At 47.1% G+C, this 27,972-nt stretch overlaps 12 protein-coding genes across 12 annotated transcripts; 6 read left to right on the plus strand and 6 right to left on the minus strand.

Moving 5' to 3' along the window:
- Positions 1-846: 846 nt before the first annotated feature.
- COCSADRAFT_183348 (uncharacterized protein) lies at positions 847-1,799 on the minus strand (the record flags this gene model as incomplete). Its single annotated transcript, XM_007704479.1, has 2 exons — positions 1,296-1,799; positions 847-1,247 (listed from the first exon to the last, which is right to left on the minus strand). The coding sequence occupies exons 1-2, from the start codon at positions 1,717-1,719 to the stop codon at positions 847-849; spliced, it is 825 nt and encodes a 274-aa protein (XP_007702669.1). The 5' UTR covers positions 1,720-1,799.
- Positions 1,800-4,519: 2,720 nt separating this feature from the next.
- Positions 4,520-5,048, minus strand: COCSADRAFT_192264 (uncharacterized protein; the record flags this gene model as incomplete). Its single annotated transcript, XM_007704480.1, has 3 exons — positions 4,965-5,048; positions 4,717-4,901; positions 4,520-4,664 (listed from the first exon to the last, which is right to left on the minus strand). The coding sequence occupies exons 1-3, from the start codon at positions 5,034-5,036 to the stop codon at positions 4,520-4,522; spliced, it is 402 nt and encodes a 133-aa protein (XP_007702670.1). The 5' UTR covers positions 5,037-5,048.
- Positions 5,049-5,598: 550 nt separating this feature from the next.
- Positions 5,599-6,003, plus strand: COCSADRAFT_162756 (uncharacterized protein; the record flags this gene model as incomplete). The annotated part of the gene is made up of 1 exon (XM_007704481.1): positions 5,599-6,003. One exon carries the CDS (start codon positions 5,599-5,601, stop codon positions 6,001-6,003), a length of 405 nt encoding a protein of 134 aa, XP_007702671.1.
- A 1,539-nt stretch (positions 6,004-7,542) lies between these two features.
- Positions 7,543-8,773, minus strand: COCSADRAFT_96869 (uncharacterized protein; the record flags this gene model as incomplete). The annotated part of the gene is made up of 2 exons (XM_007704482.1): positions 7,543-8,466; positions 8,537-8,773. The coding sequence occupies 2 exons, from the start codon at positions 8,771-8,773 to the stop codon at positions 7,543-7,545; spliced, it is 1,161 nt and encodes a 386-aa protein (XP_007702672.1).
- A 1,143-nt stretch (positions 8,774-9,916) lies between these two features.
- Positions 9,917-11,634, plus strand: COCSADRAFT_39027 (uncharacterized protein). Its single transcript, XM_007704362.1, has 3 exons — positions 9,917-10,172; positions 10,258-10,318; positions 10,442-11,634. Exons 1-3 carry the CDS (start codon positions 10,118-10,120, stop codon positions 11,409-11,411), a joined length of 1,086 nt encoding a protein of 361 aa, XP_007702552.1. The 5' UTR covers positions 9,917-10,117; the 3' UTR covers positions 11,412-11,634.
- Positions 11,635-12,289: 655 nt separating this feature from the next.
- Positions 12,290-12,497, plus strand: COCSADRAFT_344048 (uncharacterized protein; the record flags this gene model as incomplete). Its single annotated transcript, XM_007704483.1, has 1 exon — positions 12,290-12,497. A coding segment is annotated over one exon (168 nt), but the record flags the coding sequence as incomplete, so codon positions are not given.
- A 999-nt stretch (positions 12,498-13,496) lies between these two features.
- COCSADRAFT_96812 (uncharacterized protein) lies at positions 13,497-13,799 on the plus strand (the record flags this gene model as incomplete). Its single annotated transcript, XM_007704484.1, has 1 exon — positions 13,497-13,799. A coding segment is annotated over one exon (303 nt), but the record flags the coding sequence as incomplete, so codon positions are not given.
- Positions 13,800-15,457: 1,658 nt separating this feature from the next.
- Positions 15,458-17,101, minus strand: COCSADRAFT_96234 (uncharacterized protein; the record flags this gene model as incomplete). Its single annotated transcript, XM_007704485.1, has 2 exons — positions 15,458-16,744; positions 16,796-17,101. 2 exons carry the CDS (start codon positions 17,099-17,101, stop codon positions 15,458-15,460), a joined length of 1,593 nt encoding a protein of 530 aa, XP_007702675.1.
- Positions 17,102-18,082: 981 nt separating this feature from the next.
- COCSADRAFT_344052 (uncharacterized protein) lies at positions 18,083-19,397 on the minus strand (the record flags this gene model as incomplete). Its single annotated transcript, XM_007704486.1, has 2 exons — positions 18,083-19,255; positions 19,328-19,397. The coding sequence occupies 2 exons, from the start codon at positions 19,395-19,397 to the stop codon at positions 18,447-18,449; spliced, it is 879 nt and encodes a 292-aa protein (XP_007702676.1). The 3' UTR covers positions 18,083-18,446.
- A 1,537-nt stretch (positions 19,398-20,934) lies between these two features.
- Positions 20,935-21,405, plus strand: COCSADRAFT_96614 (uncharacterized protein; the record flags this gene model as incomplete). Its single annotated transcript, XM_007704487.1, has 2 exons — positions 20,935-21,013; positions 21,071-21,405. Coding segments are annotated over 2 exons (414 nt in total), but the record flags the coding sequence as incomplete, so codon positions are not given.
- A 328-nt stretch (positions 21,406-21,733) lies between these two features.
- Positions 21,734-22,673, minus strand: COCSADRAFT_344055 (uncharacterized protein; the record flags this gene model as incomplete). Its single annotated transcript, XM_007704488.1, has 3 exons — positions 21,734-21,821; positions 21,873-22,429; positions 22,456-22,673. The coding sequence occupies 3 exons, from the start codon at positions 22,671-22,673 to the stop codon at positions 21,784-21,786; spliced, it is 813 nt and encodes a 270-aa protein (XP_007702678.1). The 3' UTR covers positions 21,734-21,783.
- A 787-nt stretch (positions 22,674-23,460) lies between these two features.
- On the plus strand, positions 23,461-27,957 carry COCSADRAFT_122751 (uncharacterized protein). Its single transcript, XM_007704489.1, has 2 exons — positions 23,461-25,941; positions 25,990-27,957. Exons 1-2 carry the CDS (start codon positions 23,692-23,694, stop codon positions 27,661-27,663), a joined length of 3,924 nt encoding a protein of 1,307 aa, XP_007702679.1. The 5' UTR covers positions 23,461-23,691; the 3' UTR covers positions 27,664-27,957.
- Positions 27,958-27,972: the final 15 nt, after the last annotated feature.

The following is a 27,972-nucleotide window of genomic DNA, read 5'->3' on the forward strand; positions in this document are numbered from 1 at the left end:
AATTTAGACCATCCCCGTTCCCGCTCTCTAGCCTGCCACGTCCTCCCTACTTAGCGGCACTCAACAACACCACCATCGCAACCCGCAACGCGTAAAACGCAGCGTCCAAGTCGCCTCAAGAATTACTTCCATTGCCTCTCTCAACTCAGCCTCGATGACATCATCGTCGCACCGGCCCTGGACAAGATCTCAAGAGAACACTGAGCCTGGGCTCATAACTAGCATGAAGTGATTACGTAAGTATAAGTCTCTTCGTTGAACCCACTACTCCTGCCTATTAATCCCATATTGATCAGATTACATTTCGCTCAACTCGAAAGATACGCTCTTGTACAGAGTCATCCGCAATAAATAAAAAGACTGGAAGATGTCTACGAATCTGATTATGTTCGACAATCGCTTGCACCGCTCGCCTATACCCTCGTGGGCATCTTCCTTATACCAATCACCTTATTCCGCAATATCCAATCGAAGAACGCAATAAGCACGAGATTCATGAGATTGGCAACATCTACCTAACAACGGCCGAGTGTTCATTGAAGAAGAAGAGGAGGAGGGAAAGACAATAATGTACAACGAGTGGAGTGGAACCCGTACAAAGCGCCGTACAAGAAGGGTGATACAAGGCTATATAGATAGAAGAACACATTGTTCTAGATGAAAGGGCTGAAGGAGACACAAAGGTCATACGCAGTGGTCAAGGAGGTAGAGACGCCGAAACAGACCAGCCGATGATTGAATCGATATCAGAAAGGATACGATGCTGGACGCGCTACGCTGCATTCTCGATAGCTGATGGAAGCCCACGATGAACACTGCTCAGTGGATCGTTTGAGTGCCTGGATACTACGCCATCTCGTCTTCACCTTCCGATTGTAGCGCAGTAATTTCGGTACCCGGTTCGGTTTGAACGGACAGATGCTTCTCCCAGATATGGCTTGCGAGCGACTGTCCTTGTACAGGATACTTGTGATGCGCAGATTCGGTGCCTTCGCATTGGGGACACTGAAGCAATCCGCCCACTTTGTATTCTTCCACGTGGTCTTGGACGAAATGCTTGAGATAGCTGACTCTCGATCTCCAGAGCGTGAATTTGTTCTTTGTACATTTGCCTCCTTTACCTGGGCAGCCGTAGACCTCTGGATTCGTGCGTACGCGTTTTTTGGCTGGGGAAGAAGACTTGACATTTGGAGGTCCGCGCTCGAGATTTTCGCGGGTGACTATTGTCGAGAACGTCGGGCCATTTCCTGGTTAACATCAGCTTTGTAGCGCGTCGTGAAGCTGTATTTACTTACTAATAGCCGTGATCCTCCCCAATCGATCTTCTTCTGGGATGCTGGATATGGTACTGAGACAATGATTGTGACCGGCATCCTGGGCAGCCGTGAAGCTTCGTGCTAATGCAAGAAGGAGATCAACATCACAACCAGAGGCTTCCAACATGATGCTTATAGCTTGGTCTTGTACCTCGATTTCGGAACCATTGTAGACTCCACGGACGGTAGACTTGATGGCTTGGGTTGATTCGGCGTCGTCGTAGTGGTACGTATCCAACATATCGTTCAAGGGGTCGAGAGGTTCAGCCACGATTGGTAAAGTAGATTTCACAAGAATGATGACAGTGCAGTTATATTCGCGACGACGTGACGGGAGGATCATGTACACAACGATGTTAATCGAAGCACTGGGTCGCTTTCCGCTGGTATGTGTCTTCGTCATGGAGGAAGAGACTAAATACTCAACATGAAAGGCGAAAAATAGAACAGCTTATATATCGCCCAAAGGCAATACAATACAACACAACATAACAACTTCAACCATGTGTAGAAAAGGGGCATGATTCTGCGACTATTGTCAAAACTTCGAGCTGTTTATGAGGCTGTGCAATCTTACCAAAAGTCAATTTTGCAGAGTTGAACAATTCTGCTGCAAATGTCGCCCAAAACAACTATCTGGTGAGTTTGGCTGATGCTGCAACAGCAGCTCTAGCGTCATCATTCTATGAATGGCTTCTGCAACATGTATCAAAACTTATAGAGGGCAACTTAGGCATCGAGTCGCGGAGAATACCTTCCCGGAATGGACTAGACTACCCCAGACTTGAGCTGCAAAAATGACTACGATTGGCCCATGGCTACTGGCTGGATCCAATGGTGAGCGTTTCGTTAGGACTGGGAATCATGAATATACTGCAAAAGTGCACATTGCGACATGTTTTTTATTTCAACGTTATTTGCGTCGCGATTAGCCGGGGAGAAGTACCTCTGCTCGCGTAGATTGTTACGCGACTGGCTTACTAGAGGGCGATATGGTATGCTTGCCTTGATGCCGCCTTGTGCTCTCATCTCCGACAACCTTGATAACCCATAAAATATTCATGTCCCAGAGCTGTTGGTGAAGGCCTCAGCATCGCCCCAAGTGACCGTAGCAGCGACGCGTATCGTAGTATAGGAAGTCGTGGTACAGTCTTTGGGGTAGACCGTCTACTGTCCCCGGCCCTTCTACAGACGGCACAGGCACACTTCCCAAATGCGCAACGAGCTCTCTGGATTGACCAACCTCTGCTGTTCGATGCTTCAGGAGCATCTCTGGCTTCAAATTTCCATTGCAGCCAATTGTACGTCAGTCGCCGAAACGCTGCTCTTGACTGATATCATCTAATGTCTTGCGCATGTCGAAGTCAGTGCTTCAAATCGGCGACAGCCACCCTGGCCATATTCGTAAGACTTAAAGAACAGCGAGATGCGGTAGTTCACTTCCAAACCCTTGGCACAGGATAGACTGTCCGCCTGCTCCGGGAGATTTGGAGTGGTAAAAGTGCGTTTGAGCGTTTCTCACGAAAGCCCCTTTTTTGACGAATGTGTCGTACTGGAAATCCTTCAAACACCCCAGCGTCTTTTTCGCCAATTTTGCGCTTTTTGTCATTCTTGGTATGGCGTTGAGTGGCGTAGGGTTGCCACACGGGCCTGTAGACGCCCAAGCTGTAATCCTGGTGCTCTGTCGACGCCTACATGCGGCAGAAGAAGTCGTCACATCATCTTTGTTCTATCACGATGCTGATCACGGTGATTCATGCAAGCGATGGCTAGCTAGCCGCTACTCATTGAACTGGGGAATTTGGATCTGCATATGGTCCCCTACAACCGTTCTTTCCTTTTATGGACAGTCAGCAGACTATCATCAAGCGTCAACAGCCTGTCCAGACTTCCTTGATTATCCGGTAGAATCCATCGGTGAGCATGTACGTTGCCCAAGTTACACCAAACGCCCCTGCTCTCGCCACACCAGCTTGATAGTTTGTACCCCGCACCCCATCCAGATCTGCTAGTACCCTCGATTCGAGCACGCTATCGAGCGATATTCCTGACTCGCGTGCAACGCAGGCATGATGCTTTTCATAACATTGCAATAAAAAGATACGGATGTGGCCTGCTTTTTTAATCTATGCCTAAGACGTCGTGTTTGACTTGTAAACTTACGTATATATTGAAAGACGAATCTGTAATTCTGTTGAATATGCGACGTCTTCCTTCGTCGCAATGTTTCACGTCGCGTGGAAATCCTCGTGGCTTCCGTGTTACCATGACTGTGGGACAATAGCTGCACTGTAACCAGGTACATACCAAATACCTGGGGTGCGGGCTCGGTGACCGCTTTTGAGCACAACACGGGTAGTTGTGGCCTTAGCTCTATTATTGGCGCGCCATGGGAACGGTCCCGAACGTCGCGGCCAGAATTTACCACGGATTTCTTGAGTTGTTCCCGTTACTACTAAGCTCTAGAAATGATTTGCTATATAACTTACGGCACTTAAGGATATAAGCGCCTGCCTCGTCGAATTCATTAGGTTAGCACTTCGTGAACAGAAGAGCCCGTGCGCTACCGTTTTCTCCGCCCATCCTGAGAGATGTCGACGGGTATACCTATCTCTTACGTCTTCTACAGGACTTATACTAGTTAGGCAAAGGTAAAAAGACTTATATCATACCATAGTAAGACTCGTCATTGGAAAATATCTGCACCCGTTGACCATACATATAACTATAGCTTCATTTCCCTAAGGTGTAACTAATGGCCCTCTAAACTAGAGGCCTAGGAAGGTCTCTAGTTTAGAGTATCGTAACACGAAAAGTAGCATAGATGTGAGAGGCTGCGCCCGTGAATAAAACACGTTATATCACGTGTCTACTCCATGCTACTTAGTCACGAAACCTTATTCGTACGAAGAAACCTAAGGCAAGAGTACAAAGTAAGAGACATTGTATGATAGCTTTGCTTTCTTTATCTTTCTTCTTTCATAACATAGGTTAATGCAAACTCGTTCGAAGGCCATTTCACCCTTAATATTAATGATAGCTGTTAATAAATCTAAGTAGCAATAGTTCAGCATTTAGTGAGCCAAGTACGCTTGTATGTACTGTGATAAGAACGGGCAGTAGAGAGTTATGGTGTGTTCGTGGCGAAGGCGGTTTTATTTGAAATAACGTCTGCATTACCTGGGGGCCCACCTCCTAACCCTCTAGGTTCGGTCCACATTCCCGCACATCTGAGAGCTGGTTTTTTGCTGTGCAGCGGCCGCCAGGACAGGGTCGTAAGGCAGAGTTGTCTTGGGCGCCGGGGTAGCGGCACTTGACGACGCATTCTTTTTCGCCCGGTTTTCCGCCCTGTTAGCTGAGACGCCGTTAGCACCAGATATTCAAAAGCGGATCACTTTACATGCCCTCGTATATCCATGCCTTCAACTTCTTTGTTATGCTTTTTTCGACATCATCGCTCTTCACTTCAGAGAAATCCGGATTTTTCAGCTGATCTATAATCTCATTGATAACCTCGTTCCTCTTTTCCATATTAACTTCTTCCCAGGTGAGAAGATTAGATTCTCGGAGTTTTTTGCTTCTTGGCTTATGATACGCTATTCACGGTCACAAATTACTACTATTAAAGGGGTAGGTAGACACGCTTACATTATAAATTTGCCTATCACCGGGTTTAAGCTTATTCTCGTAACGGATCGCTTTCTCTTTTGACCGCGGCATCTTTGTTCGTCGGCTGGAGCGTTCTTGCGAGACATTCGTGGACGGCTTAGACCCCGCATGGCTCTGACGTTGCCTGTTGGTCAAAGCGTGTCACTATCAGCCTATTAGCTGCACGCACGGCTGATTTTGCCACTACACCTCTCTGTTATCATGTGGTTTGAGCTCTGCAGGCCCCTGGAGCCTTTCTCACTACTTGCTCCTAGTGATTTCCAAGACTAAAACTATATTTACCTATAACCTATACAATATTATAGTAACGAGCTTTATATCAGTATATAGAATAGGTAAGTATATACTATAGTGAAGTCTAGTTTAAATTATATAAGCTTTTAAAAAGATCAAGAGTGAATAAAGACGCTCTAAAGTATTAGTTAAAAGGACTGTGTTTGTTGATAAAATAGTGTGAGGGATTTAGGGAAGCCTACACTAAGACAGATATCAGCTTCTAAAACACTCATCGCCGTGTGCAGATCCCTGGTGTTAGTCGCAAAGATCGATTCCTGCGTTTCGCCATGCCTGTCGATAAGTTTCCTCAGAATTTATGTGGCTTTGTAGTCAGCTAATGACCAAGTTAGTGTATTCTATCCCCAAAGAGTTCCAGGAGTGGTACAATAAGTCCAAGTTTCTCAAGATCCAGGGTTTCAGTTTTCATGACGTTTTTCGCGACAGCAGTGAACGCGTCAGTTTTCAATCAACGTCCCAGCCTGCGAATATGGACGATTACATCTTTGGCTCATTCCTCAGTTGCTTCAATGATACCGTTGTGAGGAAGTCGTTACGTCTGATGGTCACTGCTAATGGGCGTGTTAGGATGATCCCTGAGAAGGCGAGGAAGGGAGATTTGGTGGTTGTGCTGTTGGGTTGTAACGTACCTGTATTGTTACGGCGGTCCAGTACGGCAGAAGAGAATACGTACACCCTTGTCGGAGAACGTTTCTTAGATGAGGCGAAGAGGACTCTCCTCTGAGAGAGTTCTGTATCGAATTGACCAAAACGAGTTGACGCAGTGGACATATCTGAGCATTGAGAGATATGCACCGTTGGCGGTCAGTGGGGTAGAAACCTGGAGATCATTGGATTTGAAAGTGTGTTGTTGTTGCCATCACACCTCGTCCTCGTTGAGCGTCAGGCCCCTCTCAACCAGTCCCTCAACCCACCCCTGAAACTCCAGTCTCATCATTTTAGTCGCGCCCTACCCGTCGTTTGACCACCAATACCGCGTTCCAACGCCCGTGGTGCGCTATCCCCACTATCAGACTGCAACGGGCTCATCAAGCTACCCCCACCACCCGCCCCTTCCAACTACAATGTAGCCCTTACCGCCTGCGGCATCATATCCAACAATAACCAGCTGGGCGACAGCTTCCGTTGGAGCAATGGAAGCATCTGGGTATGAGCAAAGGACGGCTGTGGGCTAGCGAATCAAGGTCTTCTTTGGTCGGAGCGAGCGGTGGAGGATCTGTATCCAGCGGGGAGCTAAGGTTGCGATTGGAGACCTGGCCTTCACGGACGGAGCTGAATTCTGGCGAGACACTGTTAGCTTCGGCAGGATAACAGAATGGTGCAGAGTGGAGTTAAGGTTAGGATCATATTGCCTCGAGAATGTCCTTTCACCAGCATGACCAGCCTAGAGCCAAGCCAAGCTAACCTGGACAGCATATGTTGGGGCGGAGTTGGACCCGACCGATATCGAAGCTGATTGAGTGTGATGAATTCATATAGCTGCAATCGATGGATTGTTAAGGCTCGGATGCAATGAACGAGAGCGCTCCTTCAGGTCGGATGATTCAGCTTAACGTGCCGCACTGCGTAGTGAGACACACAGCGTGGCGAGACACCACCTCAACCGGACATTCGGACTCTCGTTACAATATTTATCTAGCGTCAAATCATATGCCTTGCAATCCTACGCATACTATTCTATGTACTTATCATGCTCCGGCAGTATAGGGTACAGTAAGTTGCAAAACATACCTGGCTGGGTAAGTGATATGGTGATCAATATGTACGGGGAGCACACTACACCAGACCTGGACATGGGTTTGACGGCAACATGGCCTCTAGAAAATCAAAAGCGGAATATGACAACAGATATCTGTATACGATAGAAACAGCGCTGGTATTCTTGATGTTGTAGTCAACTGAGGCTGAATGAGTGCGTTCTTATACAGGAACATAATCGGGCTCGCGAGGCGGCAATTGTCTACTGTGTCCAGAAGACGGGCGTAGACTTACTAATTCACTGATGAAACCTTAAAACTCGATATTTTTCTAATACATTTTAGCAACTAGAGTTCTTCAAAGCACTTCTAGGTGCGGTACATCAGATGACGCGCGGGGTCGGCAGGGTCAGAGTTAGTGTAAGGTAGCACGTTATTATCTCGTGTTCGGAATCTTTGGCAGACTGTTTTGAATTAAAGGCCCAGCCTTGTGTTGAATGTACATAGAACAAAAGAAAGAAACTAAAAACTACTAGCATCACCTCCTATCAAGTCTTCAACATCTCTTACAGCATGACAGCCATGCCCTGGGCGCTCTTTCCTGCACCCATCCGTCCCAAATCGAAATGTTGTATCTGTTTCATTGACCCCTTTCCTCCAGACACGTCCAGTACTGTGATTGCTGCGTTCGTCGTTCCATTACCTGGACTGAGCGCGTAAACAAAATCACCTGCAGCGCGGAGATCGACAAGGCCTGGATCGCCGTTTGCGGAAAGATCGAGCTCCTTGATGATACTCGCATTGTCCAGGCTCATCTCTACAACACGGTTCGTGGCAACATCAGTCACATACGCGCTGTTTGTCGAGTCGGAGATGGTAGCCCAGCAGGTTGCTTTCTGGCCTTCAATTGTACCTGCGCCCTGGACAGTTGCCTGACCCGCTGAATCCACCTTCAAGACGGCCGCACCGAATGACGCATCAGTGACAAAAAGCGATGAAGGGTCATTGGCCATGATCGCAGAGCCGAATAGCACAGCCGTGCCATTGGGTGAACTCTGCATACCCTTTGTTGAAACTTTATTTGCGCCACCTTGACTAGCCTCGACGGGAAACGTTGAAAGAAACCCAGTATTGTTCACTGTCGGATCGCCCTTGACGGTAGTGAACAGCGTTTTCTCGTCTGCTGAGAAGAAGGTCTGTGACACGGTGTTTAGCGGTCCTACAGGCGGGGTCGTTTGCCCAAGGTCAAAAGGCCGCAGACCGTCCATTTGACCCATGCCTTTGCTGGAGAAGCTCGCGCAAGAGATGCCAGCTACTGCGCCCGAGGTTCCAACACAAGCGATCTTATTCTTTGCTGATGCAGCGACAGTGTTAGGGAACTCGCCTGGAACCTTGACCGGCTTGCCCACGCAAGTCAACGCTGTGGGGTCTTGATTTGAGATGGCCATCATGGTAAGTGTGTTCGAGCCTGCATTGACGGCGAAGAGGTTCTGGGAAACGTGTTAGCTTCATGTATCCTTTTCCAAGACGCGACAGTCTAAGACGCTGGAGTAAACTTACGTTGCCAGCTACTGTCAATGAAGACTGCGATACTAGTGCGTCGGGTGTCTCTGGTTTCCCTTCTGCGTTGACAGCGGCTGATCCCGTGCCGCCTGTCTTTGCCATTTTACCCGCAGATAACTTGCCGTCGGCTCCAATGGGTAGTGCAATGACCGCGTTTTCAGCCTCGTTGGTGATGAGGTAGACTGCCTTTCCGACCTTTACGGCCTTGTTGGATCCTTGAGGTGTGCAACTCATTCCATCCTGTTGCTTTCCTTGCTTCATACCAGGACCATGTTGTTGATGCGGAGCCGCCACTGCCAGCAGGGGGAGCAAAGAAAGAAGAGCTGCAGTATAGATCATGTCCACTTTTGGGGGGGTTTTATGGGATAATCGAAAAAAATAGCACCGAATCAAGTATCAAACTTGAGATAATATTAAGGAAGAAGACGAGGTTATTGATGTTGAGACGCAAGGTTGTAAGTGTCGAACAACTCTCAGCTTCCCGCCCCTCTTTATACACAGCTGCCTTCTGCCTCTACAAGTCACTGCATATCTGATCTACTCGGTGTTACCCACTCGTTCTCTCTCAGATGACTCTATCAAGATTTCCCGACCTGGTATAGCGCCCGCCTCGTAAGTAAAAGAGGTTTGTGCTTACCGCAGATTGCATACATTCCAGGCATCAAAATAAGACCGCCAGCCTATCCTGAGGCTGCGGCTGTGTCTCAAAAGTGCTGGGGGCTTCAAGCGAGCGGCAATCGGGTACACGGCTAAGTGCGAAACAGATTGCATGTATCAAGGCACAAGGCAGAGACATGTCGCGTCGATCTTTGCTTAAAAAGGCAATCTGATTCTCGAAGCAAGATTACCTGTTACGGTTAGGCGTGGAACGAGCCCTTTGCGTTCCATCCCTCCCCTGTGCCCTGTCACCCTGTCCCCATGATTCCCCTCGTGGCGCATCCCTTGACCTGAGCAAACAAAAACATAAAATACATACGACAGCGGGGATTCGCCAGTGGTCACCCACCTGACTACTAATCCGCCGGTAAACTGCTTAAGTACAATTGATCGAACGGGGAATTCTGCTTTCAATTTCCTATGGCCGTATGTACTGGATGCTAAAATGAGAATTTTCAAATAGCGAGTGGATTGGGCAGGAACCATGGAGACCTAGTCTCAAACTGGGCCGGTGGGGAGCTGGGGGGTTTTGGGGGCGTGCCCGCGCGCGCATGTGTGAACCCACCCCCAATTTTACGGCCGCATTTACAGTCTCTGAGCGGTCTCCCGACCAATGACGATTCGCAACAAGGAGTTTAAGGTTTGCAGATTTATCGCAAGAAAACATTTGTGCTGCGCATTGCATTGATGACCGTGGGGAAGCAGTATTACTTATTAGGTGATACTACCTAGCTCAGCGCGCGTCAAAACACCGTTTACCGGAGTGGGCTCAGCTACATACATAGTACTCAACCACGTCTATATCGAGAAACCGGCGCATTAATCGCAACGACACGTGGTTGAGAGCCTTCTTACGCGCTTTCCGGTCTTTTTCTCGCTCTATTTTTGTTGCCAGGTGGCTGGCAGCACAGACAGTGAGAGATGAGGAAATTCACATTCAAGCCTTTCAAAGGCGATAAGACGTCTTCTGCAGATGGTATGTAGAATGAGTCCTTTTTCGGATTTATCGTAGAGAAAGAGAATTGGTGCTACAAGGCTTAGTGGTCTCACGCGTCAGGCAGATTCAGCAGAACCTCGAAACCAAACACAGAGACGAAGAGAGCAGGTTCGCAAAGCACAAAAGTATGTCACATAGATTTTCTTCAGTCTTGTTCCTGCCATTTCACACTGAGGATATGTCTGCTGGTGATAACATCAAGTATAGTATTCTTTCTGCATGTCTTCTAAACCTAACGTGACTTTTAGAACCCACCGCGAACGAAAGGAAGCATACGTCGTGTCACTAGAGACCGAAGTCGTGCGCCTTCGCGCCAACGAAGCACGCTTGGAGTCGGAAACCAAAGCGCTGTATGCCGAAAACAATGTGCTGAAGAGGCTCCTGACACAACATGGCATTCCAGTGCCAGCAGAAACTTTGCAAGGACGTCCCAATGACATCGCCCATGCATCCTCCATCAGCCCGGACAACTACTCAACCTCCTTCTCAGACGCAGCAACAGACGACACCCTCACACTATCGATAGCGCAAGAAGACCCCAGCGCCAAACGAAAAAACCGTCGAAAACAAATCTACATCCAGCAGCCACAAGCCTTACCTAGACTCAACCCATCCTCCACAGCCATCAACTTCTCCCAACCCATCTCACCCCCCTCTTCCGGCTCTCTACCATCGCACCTCGCCTCACCCATCAATCCCACTCCAACACCAACGGCCAAACTTAGTACGCTGGACCCCGAAGCCCTAGCCATGGACTTTGTCCTAACCCTCGAATCCCCCTGCCTCTCCCACATCGACGTCGGCCCGCCCTCTTCCCCGCAGCACTCCCATTCGCACTTTACAGATCCAGGCACAGCCCTAACAACATCTACCGGCCATGCCCTCACCCTCTCCGCCACCCTCCTCCACACACACCCTTCCCCAGCCGGCCAGCGCCTCCACTCGTCTAGCGCCTGGCGCGTCCCCCGCGCCAGCCTCTCGCAACTACTACAGCTGTCTGCCCAGATCCCGCTAGCAGACGATGAAGTGACACCAATACAAGCCTGGGAGTTTGTGCGGCAGCATGAGGGGTTTGGGGGGTTAGATTTTGCCCGCTGGGAGGTGCTAAAGGAGAAGTTAGTCGCGGCGGTGAGATGTTATAAGTTTGGGGGTGTGGTGGCGAAGGAAGTGCTTGAAAATAGTGTTTTTGAAGCGTTTGTGGTAGGGAGGGTATTTTGAGGAGTGTGCGCGGGCAGGAAGAAGCAAGAATAGAGAATGGATCAAGAGAGTGAACAAGAAAGGTGTGGAGCATTGATCATAGAGGATGGAATATTGATGCAGTTTAGCGTGCTTTATTCATAGATTTGTATAGTTGACTTAGGCCAATACCTCTCTTCACGAGTTTATGAATACATTTTGATATTAGAATGCATAGCTAGTAAGGAAAGGAATTCAGAGAGACTACAATTGTATTGCGCAATACATGCGTACGCAAACCAATCGCTGTTCGGGTACTATACGTAGTTATGTCGCCTTCCCGTAGATATAAAAGATTTACAGTGGCCCTGCAACACGTACGCTAGAACCTTAGGTACCTCTTCGCCGCTAATTCTGCTTCTTCTAACCGTTCAACACTCTACCCTGTACTGTACCCCTGTTTGGTGTTTGCTGGACCTAAAACATATCTATAGTTCTTAGAACCATGTTGGCTATACTTTCAGCAATCTTTCTTGCGTGTCTTGCGCTTTGTGCTTTTGTTGCTGTTACCTGTCGTGGCCGTGCATGCGCTATTTGCGATGAGGAGGAGACATTACTGCGCCCGATCTCACCAAACGACACGATTGTAAACCCAAAGGACTATCTAGAGCGTCCTTAACTGCCTAGTGAAAATAGCTCGTCGGTTGCTATCTATTCTTTGTCGGGGAATCTCGTCCGTCAAAAACTTAAAATCCGGATCCTTCGACTCCATGCAGGTGTGCTAGGAAGCAAGCTTGGGGCCAGTCTCCAGATTGAGTCTCTGGGTCCATATAACAAACCTCTCCCATATGAAGCATTATCATGTTTGGGCTGAGATTCCAGGCGAGGCAGAGCATCACATTAATGGCATATAAGACAACATCACGAAGAACCTTGGTCAAGCTCTAGAGCAATCTCGATATTGCGATAGGGATTGTTTGCTGTGGATTAATGCTATTTGCATTAACCAAAATCACAAAATAGAACGTGGTCAGCAAGTACAACTGATGGGAACCGTATACGCCCGAGCTTCTTGTGTTCTTATCTAGCTAGGTGCTGAGACACATGACAGCGCGCAAGCAATGCGCGATCTGGAAACGCTTAGCGAAGACAAACACTTTCATCAAATCAGCTTTTATGTTAGTGTCAACGATGCGAGCGGGCATTGGGTACCAGCGCTCACAGAAAGAATCAGGCCGCTGGATAATCTTAAAAACAAGGGGTAAAGTGCGTTTAGTCTGAGACAATGCGCAGGGTTCACCGTATCCGTCGGATATATGTAGGTATCAGTTCTCTACCCACTTCACTTTTTCTATCATCTACCATGTTTGCGCATGCATCTTTCAGAGATAACATCTCCGAGTTTATCGGTCCTTTCGGTGTCCGTATCGTTTATACCTTCTCGGTGTCGTGGGATTGCGCTAGGTTTCTAAATACTGGGCGTAGGAACAAGCATAAATGCGTGCTTCGGAGCTACATAAAGGCCAATAATTGTACTTTCACTCTACAGATTCACTTGCGGTTGGCTCAAAGATGGAGTATGCACACAGTACTCTAGAACTCTAAATTCCGGAGTCGAAAAGCACAGTTAATGTGGCCATACTCGACACAACGAGCCGGATGAGCAAATCTCCGGGTGCAGCGTTTGTAGACCCTGTCATTTCTAGTACTGATAAGATGCATTGCGACAGTTCCGCCTTCCTGATTAAAACCCCTACCAGCACGCACAGATACGCCACTTTGCTCTTCGACCTCGGTGTTCGCAAAGACTAGAAAAATGGCCCAACTACATTTATAGAAGGAGCTAAGCAAGTAAGTTGTATTATTGAGGAAAAAGATGTCGCAACTATACTACGCGAGAACGGTCAGGATTCAGCTAATGTAGAAGGCATCGTTTAATCTGACTAGCATTTCGACCACGTCGGCGACCCTAACACATTTCCTTAGTCAATAGAAATCATTATTAGAGTAGTTTTCGAATACTATTATATACCCGCGTTCCCTACTATTCTAGAATCTTAAGTAGATAAGAGAGCATAAAAAGGGCGTGAGCTTAACGAGATTGACTTCACGAAAAAATGTTAATGGCTCAAAATTAGAAAATTTAACTTTACTAACTTATATAAAGATAGATGTCTTTGTTTATTAAATACGCCTAGCCATACAATTAGGCACATTTCAGCTCTTACTAGAACTACAGTTAAACCTTTAACCTTTATATTTATAGGTAGAGATATCGCACACCACGGGGTTAAGTTCCAGCTAACTAAATATATACCCTTACTTACAAAAATCTATCCACACCTATTCAAGCATGGTTTCTCGCATGTACAACCAAAGTGCCCTAGCGAGGTATCCCTTTCAATACACCCCCAAAAAGGGTCGCACTAAGCCATACTTCAATCTAACTTAAGCTAAGGGAGAGTAGCATTTATCAGCTACTGAAGCAACACGCAGTATTAAGAAAAATAATCAAGTTTAACGCATACAACATCTTTCTAGTTATTTTCTATAACAATAGCTTAATTAGTATCTAAGATGTTTATCTGAAACTAGTAAACGACTAGCAAAATAAGGGATAGAAGGATTTAAGTTGATAGGATGTCCTTAGAGAATTCATTCTCGAAACTAGTCATCGTGAATAAAGCATTTTGCGAGTAGATAGTGCGAAGACCTGAGTATCGATCTTTCCTCGTGCAAGCATCAATTTCATTTGTCCTTGTGTTTTCGTTTCGGAGAATGTTATCAACTTGTAAAAAAACATCTTTTTTCTCTTATTTCTATACCCAGCGGTGCCAAAGTAGTACAAAGTAAGTATGTAAAGTAGGTTAGGAGGTTTCGTATCAATCTGATTACCATCATTCACTAGCGCCTTTCCATCACATCGATATCCTTGCGGTTTCAACGAGTTGATCACTATGCGCACCTCCTTCAGCTCATCCACTGTCGGTTCAATATCACCTGAAATGAAACCCTCTACTAGAAATTTCCGCTTGGTTGCGCCATGAAGCGTTTCTTTTGCTGTGCAAGCTTCCTGAATCCCTTGGAAATATCTTTGTTCTCATTCAATCTCCTTCCTTAGAATTTAGGGAGTGGTAAGCGGGGCGTAAGATACATTAGATGAATACAAATTGAACTTGACGTAGTGCAACCACGATAGCTGTCATCTTGGAAATCGTCTATTGAGTTGTGAAGGAAGTCATGTATTAATAGCTATTTCTAAGAGGACCGTAAGCGACATAGTTTATGTTAAGCCCATAAACCCTGTCGATGAGTTCGTGATCTTTGTGAAGAAACTCGAACGGCGAGCTATCGGCTACAACAGTGTTGATCCTGTCAACTTTAAAGGACTAATAAATGATAAATCTTTGCATGGCACGTAGCACTAGCTACAGTCCAATTATGTGGCAGATTGGGGGTATATTTTCATCAGTGTTAGTCCGGATCCGTCTTTCGAATCCACTGGATTCCGCAACTGTCCTTCTAACTATCGGCGGCGACAGTGTATGTAAGACCCCTGATCAGCTTAGTAGCTCACCTTATGGTGCACACATCGCTTTTAGCTTTGTCCATAGTTCATATGTACTTTTTCTCGACCCTGGTTTCCGTGGTAAGAGATAGCAGACTTATGTCCAAGCTAGAGTTTTCTTCAATGATCAATAATTTTAACACCAAATATGCTCCAAATAACGACAGCTGGGTCCTGAATTGAAGAGGCGGACTAAGAGTGACGATCATGCATGCTGTGAAATAGGGAAATGTGCAATGAAGAGAATGGGTCTGGTACATTAGTTTGTTTGTCATTCCTGTGCAGTTTGGCATTACTGTGTTACCCTGGATCCTTTATCAAAGAAACCTCTTCCTCATCACCGCTTCTAGTTCTTCCTCGCAGTATTAGATAGTATGCTACCCTAGCAGAATATATTTCAGGTTTTTTATAAGATTCCAAACTGTTATCTTGGAAAGTATAAATGTATGTGTATAGTTTTGGCGTAAGGTATCTTATCAGGAGCTTCGTGTTCGATAACAAAATGTGTAGCTAGTACATTTTACTCGTACATGGATTTGCAATTCCAACTGCTTGCCGCATCTACATCCCCACTCCCATCATACCTAGCCTGCTTGGGATACATGCACAACGGACGCTGCCTCGTTATCCCTATCTGGGTAGTCTCGTTCGCATACTTCGTGCCAATGACATAATCTGGCCTCTTGCCCTCCTCGACCCATCTCATCATTGCGAGCATGGCATCGTGATCAGCATCCTTGAAGCCGGGTACACTGTATACTGTAGGACCTAACGCTGAAGCTTGATTGGGCCCTGCAAAGTACCACGGTGCATTGACTTTGGGGAAGGTACCTGAGCAATGGCCCATTCCCGGCACGAGGAAGAAGCGAAAGAAGTCGTCAACCTCAATGCCACGTGGCTTAAGTTCGCGAACTACCTGGTTGTAAAAGTATGTTGCTGAGCCTGTGGGTATCAGGCCGTCACTCATGCCGTGATATGATAGGATCTTGCCGCCCCTGGCATGGAAAGCTGAGAGATCGAACTTGACGGTTGCGTTTCCGGGATCTGTGGCGTCGGCAAGACGCTGGATACTTTCGTTGTAGTCGTACGGCGACCAATCTGCGCCAAAATTCAGAAAGTATCGGACGTAGTCCGTGCCAAGTGGATTTGGTAGGTCGCTAGAAAGGAGTGCCCATTGAGGTTCGCTTCCGTAGTAGAGATGCGGGAAGGTAAATGTTTGATTCTCACTCCAAGAGTCTGAATAGATCTTGGTCAAGGTCGACAGTTGAGGGGCAGTGAGACAACCGGCAGTACTACTGTTTTTGACGCTCTGGCCACATAGCAGCTCTTCTGGGCGGAAGTTACAGCCTTGCGGGTCTGATATAATAGTATCTTTGACACCATCTTGGACATCGCACTGCTTCATCACCTCTTCACCGATAGCTGTGAACTTGGAAGGTGGGATGTGATAATCAGTCGTGGTTGGCAAATTGTACATTGCCACTTTGATCGTCCAAGGCTGCAGGTGAGTTGTCCACCAAGCAGGGGCACCTGCAATGATACCGTCAAAGTCCTCAGGGTATCGCTCGGCCTCCTTGAGACCCTGCCGGCCTCCCGTTGAGCAGCCAGCATAGTAATTGTACGAGATGTCTTTTGAGTAATACGCAGAGACAATTAGCTTAGCTGTCACTACCGACCCGTGCATAGCAAGATGTCCCCAATTCTCTATCTTTTCTGGTTGTCGGTATGCCCAGGATCCGTCTCTCGTGGATGAATTGTGGCCAGTATCTGTTGACATGGTCGCAAACCCATAACGACTGCCAGGTCCCTGTGCAATGGTCAGCAACAGTGTTATTATACATGGGAGCTATAGGCCAACCATGTCTTCCCAATTGATACCTCCTCCAAATCCTCCATTACCGATTGCTAAAAATCGACCATTCCATGATTCTGGTAGGAATAGTCCAAATCCATAAGTCGTATTACCGATTGACTGGACTTGTACAGAAACAGCACACAGAGCTGGAAGTCCAACTGGGTTTGTTGGGTAGCCAGTGTTCCCCTGGGGCACCTCTAGAGTTGAATTTTCCTTGAGTGGGTATGCCCAGTTTACACTAGCATTCTCAGAGAGCACGGACTGGATGCTGGACAGCGAGCAGTCAAGAGCCTGCGTCGCTCCGAACATGACACCATAGCTAAAGAGGCTCTTCCACTGCATGTTGAAACGTCTTTCGTTACGACAGAAAGAGGTATGGCTGCAAGATTAATTATATTCAACTAGAGATGCGCCATTCTCAAAAAAAATACCCTAGCCTTGATTAATCTCTACCCCGCTAGTCCACTCTTTATTACGCGTTCTTAGCCGGTCGCCCCACGTTCCGCATCTTGGCAACTCTTGTGTTGGGATTGTTGCGATTTTCGAATGAACAGCCAGGGGCTTTCTACTTAGGGGTAGCTAGTCGCCGGTAAGTAATTCTGACCCCACAATTGCGGGGAAGCAGTTTCTCGTCAGGACTCTACCTTCCTATTCGCGTTTGGTCTAGTTCCACTCGAGTCTCAGAAGCACCAATAGTGCTTTTGTAATATTTCGTTATCAAGTCAGAAAAAGCCGAGGCTAGTGACTCCTCATCGCGGGCCCGCAGGATAGCTTCTATTGAAGCAAAAGCTAGAGTTAGTATGTCGCAGAGATTGCTAACTAACTCCAACTTTCACTCTACATCTCGTTAATCACTCTTTAATATTGATATTTTTACTAGTAATAGTACGACAAATTTCTCACCTAATAAGAAAGATAAGGACCTAACCCTAGCAGCGGGCTATCGGAAAGTGGCTCCGTATTATCTAACTCGGGCCGATGCATTCAGACATGCTTTCGTCTTCAAAAGCAGAGCGGCAGTGCAATTAGTCTTTGGGATAAGGCAACGAGCCATGTGCAGTCGAATTCACGGACAGCAAAACTTCCTCGCATTGCTTTGAGATTGTATGCCTCGCTCTGTGTGTCCTTCATCCTCTACACAGGCGCATCTGAAAAAGACATCCGTTATCTGCTCGGTGCTGGGTAACCTCGTCACAATTTACTCATAGACTCCATGTGCCGACGAATTACAGGTCTTTGGTCATGGCGCAAAATGTTATCATCGCAGGAGCGAAAAGAACACCTACAGCGCACAGTGTTGACCTCCAAAGTCGGAGAGTGATTGAAGACGATCGTGTCACGAAGACACTACAAATTCTCGAAGATCGCTATCCCAAATCGGGGTAGGGGTGGGGTGGAGGTTTATTCTTCTTCCTTAGAGGCCTTTGGCCAGACGAAGAGTTGTTCTAGGCAAAGAAGAAGGCTGACATCGATCGTGCGAGGTGTGAGAGGATTGCGCAGAAGATAGCAATAAGCGAAGCGAAGGTAGGAGAGTCACAACAGCGGGTAATACACAATTTTCACATTCATCATTGATTTTAGCACATTCCCAATAATGATGTTCATTATAAGGGTATCATTCGGACCACGATATCCATCTCGGGGACGAAGACTGCTAGAGAATTCTAGCTGTTATGAAAAGATGGTTGAAGGCCTCTCTTGGGTAGCATTCAATATATCCTTCTAACCTCTTATTTTCATCTTCAACAGAAGTCGGGACGATATATCCAGCCTTATCGCGCGCTGCTTCATAGTGGCTCTTCACTATTTCGATGGTATGTTCTCCAGTTTCGCAGCAGAATCCTTTCGTTTCGGCAAAGAACATCCGACCTATACTGCACCCATATGTGGAAATCATTTCGCCAGTATCGTCATTAGCTTCGTGAGCCAGCCAGGCGCAGACGGGCGAGGTAGTCCATGCAGGCATCGACTGGGCTACGAAATTCCATTGGAATTCATGAGCTATAACTTTGGTCATTTGCGTGAATGCCACTGGTACAAGACAATTTACTTTAACACCGAATTCTCTTCCTTTGTATGACAGGGAACGCATCAACCCATAAAGTGCACCTTTGGCGGTGACGTACGCACTATTATACGGTATACCAAATAGGGAGCTGGAGCATACCATGATTATCTTGCCGTATCCTGCTAATTTCATGTGTGGCCACAGAAGCTGTGGCAGGTGCCAGCTGCCCATAACATGTACATCGAGCATACGCGAGAGGTCATCAACAGTCATATCTTCGAAGGGCTTTTTGATCTCAATTCCGGCATTTTTGATGAGCACATCGACACGTCTGTATTGCTTGATGGCAGTCGTGACAATGGCCTCGCATGTTTTGCGGTCAGCGACAGATCCAAAAGCCGCAATTGCATTCCCTCCAGCTTCCGTTATGAGGACCACAGTCTCCTTTGTGGGCTCTTCGAAAAGTTCATTGACAATGACATTGGCACCAATGCGACCAAACAACTTCGCATGCTCTCAGCCCATACCTCCTTCAGCACTAGTAATGATAACTATTCTGTTATCAAATCGAAGTTTTTCACCATCTTTGAACCCCATCCTGAGAAGTCCGCCTTGATCCTTTTGTGATTCGGTTCGCGGTGCTATATTCGATATTATTCCGGAAGTTTTGCTGCAGTTGAGTTGGGTATGATATCCGGTTGCCTTTAAACTCTCGTGCTGCCAACTATGGTCAAGCGTAGCAGCTTCTCGACCCCGCTTCTCGTAAGGTTCCCCGCGCTATGGTCGAGAACAAACGACCACACAGTAAGTAAGTGGTAGTTGAACTTTTACCCACATCAAATGCTAGCCCAGATCAAGTTTATGGTGTAAGTTGTGCTTCTTCATAGTTTCCAGAGTCTGTACTAAGATTCACTCCACGTAGATAGTTATTTCTCCGATATGCACGCAGATCTAGAACCCTGTCACACCTAGTGTTTACCCTGCGCATTTCGTTCATTGAGCTCAGCCCCTTCTAGCAATGACAAGGTAGCAGGAAAAGGAGCTAGAACTCAAAAAACATATGTATTGAGGTGTAATCATGAATGTGTCAACACATCCATATCAAGTTGCCAAGAGGTGGCCGATTTCAATAAGTGGCTTGTAACTACACCAGCTGACCTAGCAGCACTTATTTTAGTGGGTTGGTCCATCGGGTGGCCATCTTCATGCATGGACCATATGCACTATGTACGCAAGCGATCCTGTGTATTATCTATACTTGCAGCAGATAAGTATAATTAGTCATTTTCTTTTGTGAAAAAAGCATCTATCATGCCAATCCCGATATTTTCAGCCACATGAGTTTATAGCGGCGTAAGTGACATATAAACTATCGGACGAGAACCTTCGCAATTGCCGAGCTGCAGGGGCAGTGTAAGGTTCATGGATGCAACGGAACAATCAAAACGAATCCAGCCGATGTATACATAGTACAAAGTATCCGTGCTTTGGCTCTACAGCCTTCCCTTCAACTTACTCGAGAGATTTATCTTAGCCGGCAATGTTTTCATTACTTTCAATAGCCCTGGGCGAGTCGTTCCAAACTCATTCAGCTACGGTGGATCAGCAGTTTCATCGTTCATTATCATGTCTAAATTTCAAGTTGCTTTGATCACAGGCGGTGGTATGTCACGAAAATCGCAATCTGTTATTGATTTCCAATTTTTATCTACAATGTGGTCCTCACTGACCCTTTCTTTGTGAAGCCTTAGGAATTGGATTCGCAGTCGTAGCAGCACTGGTTCAACGCCAAGGGTGGCATGTTTATATAATAGACCTTGATTCTTAAGCATTTGAAAGTCTTGCCTCTAAAGTAAAGGATGCTACCAATTTCCGCCAAGTTAATGTTTCAGATTACGATCAATTTGCCTCAGTCTTTCGGGAAATATACATAGCTCAACGCTATATTAACTTTGTCTTTACCAATGCTGGTAAAGGGAATTGATTGAACTTCCATCAAACGATTAGTAGTATCGATCCAGATAGTATTGAGCCACCACCAAAATTAGACACTGCCGACCTTGATGTGAATCTCACCTCTTCGTGTTATAATACCTATTTGGCCAATCCTTAATTCAAACTACAAAATCTTTGAGATGCATATCTTATCTTTACAACGAGTGCCGCGGCGGTGTACCCTCTCCCTTTGTCTGAGTTATATTCAGCAACAAAATGTACGTCCATTTTTCCATTTCTTATTGTGGTCTTCATGGTTATCTAAAGAATTCAAGATGACACAATCGTCTCCATGCGGTCAATCGCTCAACTTATGATTGTCGATAAGATTAGAGTCAATGCTATCTGCACTGGAGCTGTTTTAACACCAATATTACCGTCAGAGGTACGCAGCGCATTACCGCATAAGGTTTTAACACCAGTCTCAATTGTGGTAAGCGTAGTACTATCTCTTGTGGATGGGAATGAGATGACAGACGCAGATGGATACCAGATTCCTGGAAACAAACTGCACGGTCAGACAGTGGAGGCCAGTGTCGATAAATTCTATTTTCGACCCCAACCCGGGTACTGCGACGGAAACATGGAACGAGTATGGGCAGTTCTATGAGCCATATCCAGCAACAATCAAGCAAGTTCAGCATACAGTCCTTGCTTGAATTGCTTGCCAATAGTTAGCTTCTAGCTATCGACTGAAATAACATCATATATAAGATGGGTAGGTTTCAAAAGCCCGGCTGGCAGTACTGAAGGGGTTCCAGCTTGAGCTCCATTTACTCCACCGGCCTATTACCTGAGCTGCACTCCCGTCCGCTTCTAGCCGTTCTTACGGAGAGTGAAATCTTTAATTCTTCCTCTATCTTGTTCTTTGGTTGATTTGGCTGGTCTAGGGGAAGGCTGTCTTTTTTGCTCATTTTTAGATGGCTGATGGGCTTATGTTTGAGCTGGTTTTTTTAGTTAGTTTTTGAGCTGATTTTCGAGCTCGTATCTAGGCTAACTTTCTGGGTTGTTGGGCAGGTAAAGAATCTGTTTTTTGTTACGTGAATAGGTGCTATCTATATAGTGAGATGCGTTTACATCCAAAAGCGTACGGTTGTTCCATGGGTGCAAGAATGTCCACAACCTTGGGTTCACTGATCTTAGCTGATGTCTTGTCGCGCCAGAAGTTGAATGCTTCACAGTGGCCTTCTTGGGTGAAAAGCATATCATTGTATGTCGCAAGCCAGAACTTGAAGTCCCCTTGTTTCCATAATTCCTCATATGTCTTTAGTCGTTGTTCTGGTCTATCATCAAAGGTTGAGCGTGGAAGGAAATTGGAAGAGAAACCTGAGAAGCTATCTGGCCATTCAGCAAAGAGCTTCGGACAATCGGGCTTGGGAATTGCTTGTTGGGGAAGCTCGTAGTTCACTTGCCCCATTGGTAACGACATATTCAACGTCCGCTGAAACACAGTAAGATGGGCCGCAACCTTGCTTAGCTCTTGGGCCAATTGGATACCAGTGGCAACAACAGCCACATTTTTGCCCCGAAAGTCAGGCTCTTCGTGAGGCCAATCTGACGGGTATAAGAAGGTTCCTAACCAGTGTTGAGTAGGCTTCATAGAGACAGCTACGCAATCCAACCTTTGAAAGACACTATTCCTTTTTAGCTGGAAACATACCGCTTCACTACAAAGCCGGTGCTCAGCAGTAGGAACTCCACCTTGTAAGTCGCCCCGGTATTAGTCTTCACAGTCCATTTTACATCATCTTCACCCCAAGCTGCTGACGACACAAAGCTATTGAACTCCGTATCCTTCCTCAGAACCCACACCTCGGCCACGTGTTGGAAGTAGGCGCGGAGCTCCTCACTGCCTGGAAAACGTTGCTTCATGTCCATTCTTTCTATAACACTGAATAGGAGAATTCATAGTGGGGAACGGCACTATCGACGCTTGCACAGGTATACCAGTTCCAGTACCAAATACCTCAGTAATCTGATCCGTGTTTCACAAGCTTGACACTGTAGCCAGCATCGCGGAGCATCTTAAGCTAGTATACACTACCGAAGCCTGCACCAACAATCAAAGAGTCGTACTCTTTGAACGAAGCGTCATGGGTGATTTTAGGCCAATTCATGTTGCGTCGCACCAGTTTATAATATACCAGTTGAAACAGATAATGAGGGAATAGAGTGTATATTATGTCTTTCGTCGCCAAAAGAAGAAATGGAGGACACCACTGATTCGGAAGGAAATGATTGGTTTGGAAAAAAAATGACAAATTTATCCTCAGAAAGTGGGCGCCTTAGTTACCTCAGCTTATTGAGCACAACTTGATATGCACGGCCCGTCACACGCGCAAAATGCAGTATATAGGCTTATTAATGAGCATTACTTGAAGTGATATCCGGATAAATGGTAGTGACAAGTCTAAGTCGAAGAGCTATGTATGATATGTAGGTGTTCAGGTCATTCAATTGTGTAGTTGGCACCTACTTACTGAAATGACCAAACTATGTTTCCTACCCATGTGGGGTAGTGTGTGGTTACACTAACTTCCACAATAGCATAAGGCGGCTGGAGCGGATATTCGATGTGGAGTCCTCGCTTCTGTCCTGCGATCCTGCAGACAAGGTCACATGGGCGCGCATCAGCTGTTGGCACGCCTAATGCCGCTCCTACAACAGAAAAACGACACGGCGCATTCATGTCAGCTTGGGTTTCTCAGAGCGCTGTTCTACTATCAAAACAACTATTGTCACGCGATTATTCACTACCATTCTCTTACACCGGCATCTAAGTACAGCGCACGGCACGATCAGGCCACCGTACCATCGTCGTAGAGTACTAGGCTACCACGCGGAGCTGATCACGTCTCGTTGCTATCGCGCGCCCACTACATTCTTACACGAGCCGATGCGTCTTCTAGAGTACGGAGAAGATGGTGGCCTTACGATTACCAGCTTCGATGACGACAAGATACCACCTTATGCGATACTCTCACATACCTGGGGGGCGGACACAGAGGAGGTGACCTTTACTGACATTGTAAAGGCTGATGGCGAGCATAAGCTTGGCTATGAAAAGATTCGCTTCTGCGGAGACCAGGCACGGAAAGACAAGTTACAGTACTTCTGGGTTGACACATGCTGCATCGACAAGACAGACCAGAATGAGCTCTCTATAGCAATTAGGTCTATGTTTCGCTGGTACCAAAATGCGACTAAGTGCTACGTGTACCTACCCGACGTGTTGGCGAATGAGCAAAGATCAGACGAGATGTTTGCCCAGCCCTGGGAACCTGCTTTTAGGTCAAGTCGTTGGTTCACACGTGGGTGGACGCTTCAAGAGCTTCTTGCACCTAGCAAAGTAGAGTTTTTTACTCGAGAGGGGGAGATGCTTGGTGATAAGACGTCGCTAACGCCATTGATCAGCAAGATTACTGGTATCCCACCCCAAGTGCTTCAAGGCACACTTGCCCAGTTCGATATCGAAGAGCGCCTGCGTTGGAGAGGTCACAGAAAGACCAAACTAGAAGAAGATATGGCATACTCATTGTCGGGTATCTGTGACGTAGATATCGCACCTGTATATGGCGAGGGAGAAAAGGAAGCGTTCAGACGGCTGCATTATGAGATACGAAAGTTGAAGGACTGCGTCCGCGACTTGCTTTCTAGTGACCCTTATGACGATAAGAAACGAATTGAGGATACAAAGGGCGGACTACTAGCAGACTCCTACCGTTGGGTTCTCAATAACACAACTTTCCAGCAATGGCAACGCCACCGGCACACCCAAAACCCGCACACTCAGCTGCTATGGATAAAGGGAGATCCTGGCAAAGGGAAGACGATGTTACTCTGCGGCATCATCAACGAACTGCAGCAGACCTTCGCTCCCCAAAGCACTCTTCTAGCGTATTTCTTTTGTCAAGCGGCTGACCCACGCATCAATAGTGCCAGAGCTGTGCTACGAGGCCTACTATACATGCTCGTTACTCAACAACCATCTCTTATGTCGCACGTTCTCAAGAAGTACGAGACTGCTGGCAAGTCGTCCTTTGAAGACGCAAATGCTTGGGTGGTTTTGTCAGAGATCCTCGAAGATACACTCCATGACCCACACTTGCGCCCAACGTATTTGATTATCGATGCGCTAGACGAATGCATCACTGATCGATCCAACCTCCTAGAGTTTATCGCCAGACATTCATCTATCTCTCCTCGGGTGAAATGGATAGTTTCGAGCCGTAACTGGCCAGAAATTGAGGAGCAGCTGGAGCAGCACGTAGGACACCAAGCGACATTGAGCCTTGAGCTAAACGCGGAGTCGGTTTCAGCGGCAGTTGACCTCTTTATACAACGCAAGGTGGATCAGCTGGCGCGGGAAAAGCAGTACAAGGCAGATATTCGCGACGCTGTACTGCAGCACTTGAGGTCGAACGCCGGCGATACCTTCCTCTGGGTGGCGTTGGTGTGCCAGGACCTGAGGAAGACACCAAAGTGGAGTGTGCTAAAGAAGCTAGCTTCAGTATTCCCGCCTACACTGGATTCTTTGTATGGGCGAATGATGGACCAGATAAGCGAATCAGACTCCGCTGAGATCTGCCTGCATGCACTAGCTTCTGTTGCTATCCTATATCGCCCTGTCACGATCTCCGAATTGTTTGCGCTAGTGGAGCAGCTTGAAGACATAAACGACCTAGAGTCGAGGCAGCAGATTGTCGGGTACTGTGGATCTTTTCTCACATTGCGAGAAGACACAGTCTACTTTGTGCATCAGTCCGCAAAGGACTTTCTGTTCGCAAAGGCGTTCAATAGCAAAGTCTTTATAGATACGATCGAAGACGTCCATCAGAACATATTTTCAAGGTCGCTGTCCATTCTAGACAGAACATTGGGCAAGGATATGTACAGTTTAGAGTCGCCAGGATATCCCATCGAGGACGTCACAACTAATGACCCAGATCCGCTCGCAGAGTCGCGATACTCATGCGTCTATTGGATTGACCATCTGTATGACTCGAAGCCGGAATCTTTACAAGTTGCAGACCGAGTCGGCGAGTTTCTAAGAGAGAAGTACCTCTATTGGCTAGAAGGGCTTAGCCTATGCAGAGGTGTAGGGAGAGGCGTCGTGTCGATGACAAAACTGTGGTCTTTAGTGCAGGTAGGTCGTCTAGATCGTGTGGTGACGTGACTATACTAATGTTGGAAGGGAATGGGCAACCAAGAAGAGCTTCGTCAGATCGTTGAAGACGCGCGCAGATTCATCATGTACCATAGGGGAGCGATTGAGGGTTACCCTCTTCAGACTTATGCATCCGCAATCCTCTTCAGCCCAACGGGCAGTTTGATCAGGCAACTGTTTGAGCAAGAAAAGCCAGGCGCGATCAAGATTAGGCCGGTACTGAGCGAGGGATGGAGCGCGTGTCTGCAAACGCTCGAGAACCATGGCAGTGATGTCACCTCTGTGGCCTTCTCGCACGACTCAACACGAATAGCATCAGGATCTGAAGATAGGACTGTGAAGGTGTGGGACGTGAGCAGTGGCGAGTGCCTGCAGACGTTTGAGGGTCATGAGGATTATGTTACCTCAATAATCTTCTCGCATGACTCAACGCGGCTGGCGTCAGCATCGGAAGACAGTACTATCAAGTTGTGGGATACAAGAAATAGCGGCCTGTGCCTACAGACACTAGAGGGCCACAGTGATTGGGTGAACTCCGTGGCCTTCTCGCACAACTCAAAACGGCTTGCATCAGCTTCGGGTGACAGAACCATCAAGTTGTGGGATACAAGTACTGGCACATGTCTACAGACGCTTAGGGGTCATAGTGGTAACGTTAGGTCCGTGGCTTTCTCGCACAACTCGGCGCAGCTAGCGTCAGCCTCCTTCGATGCCACCATTAGGATATGGGATGTAAGCAGCGGCACGTGTTTGAAGACACTCAGCGGCCATCGTCTTACTGTCAGGTCTGTAGCTTTCTCTCATGACTCGTCGCGGCTAGTTTCCGGGTCAGAAGATCACAGGATTAAGGTATGGAACACGGGTAGCGGTACGTGTATGCAGACCCTCAAGGGACACAGCGATTGGGTAAACTCCGTGGCCTTTTCACATGACTCAACGCGGATAGTATCAGCGTCTGGAGATGGGACTGTCAAGGTATGGGATCCAAATGGCACGTGCTTACAGACGTTCGAGGGCCATAGTAGTACTGTTAAGTCCATCGCCATCTCGCACGATTCGAAGTGGCTGGCATCAGCGTCTGGCGACAAAACCGTCAAAGTGTGGGATGCAAACAACACGGGTCTGCAGAAACTCGAGGGCCACAGCGGCACTGTGAGATCCGTGGCTTTCTCACCTGATGAGACATGGCTAGCTTCGGCATCCAGTGATAGCACTATCAAGGTATGGGATACGAACAGTGGTGCATGCCTGCACACTCTAGAGGGTCATAATAGCACCGTTACCTCTGTGGCCTTCTCCCATGACTCAAAACCCCGGTTGGCGTCGTCGTCTAGCGACCGGACCATAAGGTTGTGGGACGTCAGCAGCGGCACGTGTCTGGAGACAATCACCGTTGACAACCCCATCTTCGAACTTTCCTTTGATGCCACTGGTGCTCGGCTTGTTACTGAAACAGGCACCATCAACATTCAGACGTTAGAGACGTCGTCGCCTAGCGCGATGGATTTCCCAGGGCCGACGCGCCGCTCGACAGATCTGGGGACTGGCTTTAGTTCAGACGGCATATGGATTCAGCATGATGGGAGAAACATGCTATGGGTGCCATCGGAGTACCGACCGTCACGTTCGGCCGTTTGTGGGACTATGGTTGGTGTTGGTGTTGGGTCCGGCAGTGTCTGGATTTGCAGTATAGATCTATAGATGACTCGTGTGTATCTGGCATCCAGGATAGTGGCCATCATTTTGTTACACACATATTTTTCAATTCTACTAGGAGGGAATTTTACAGTTTTCTTCTCGACGCTTTCTTTGGAAATAAGACACAGATAACAATGCGTGGTATATATGTGTCTCTAGTCGGGTGAGTGTGAGATGAAGAAAATTAGAATATTGGTATACATGCTTGTAGAAACTAGTTAGTACTCGGTACAGTTGTCTTAGGTGCCTCCCCTATAGGTACGGTAGCAGCGTCCAATCCATCACAGTAGTACAACGAGATATTTAAGCATG

The sequence above is a fragment of the Bipolaris sorokiniana genome (genome assembly GCF_000338995.1).
Source record: "Bipolaris sorokiniana ND90Pr unplaced genomic scaffold COCSAscaffold_12, whole genome shotgun sequence".
Taxonomy (NCBI): Eukaryota; Fungi; Ascomycota; class Dothideomycetes; order Pleosporales; family Pleosporaceae; genus Bipolaris; species Bipolaris sorokiniana.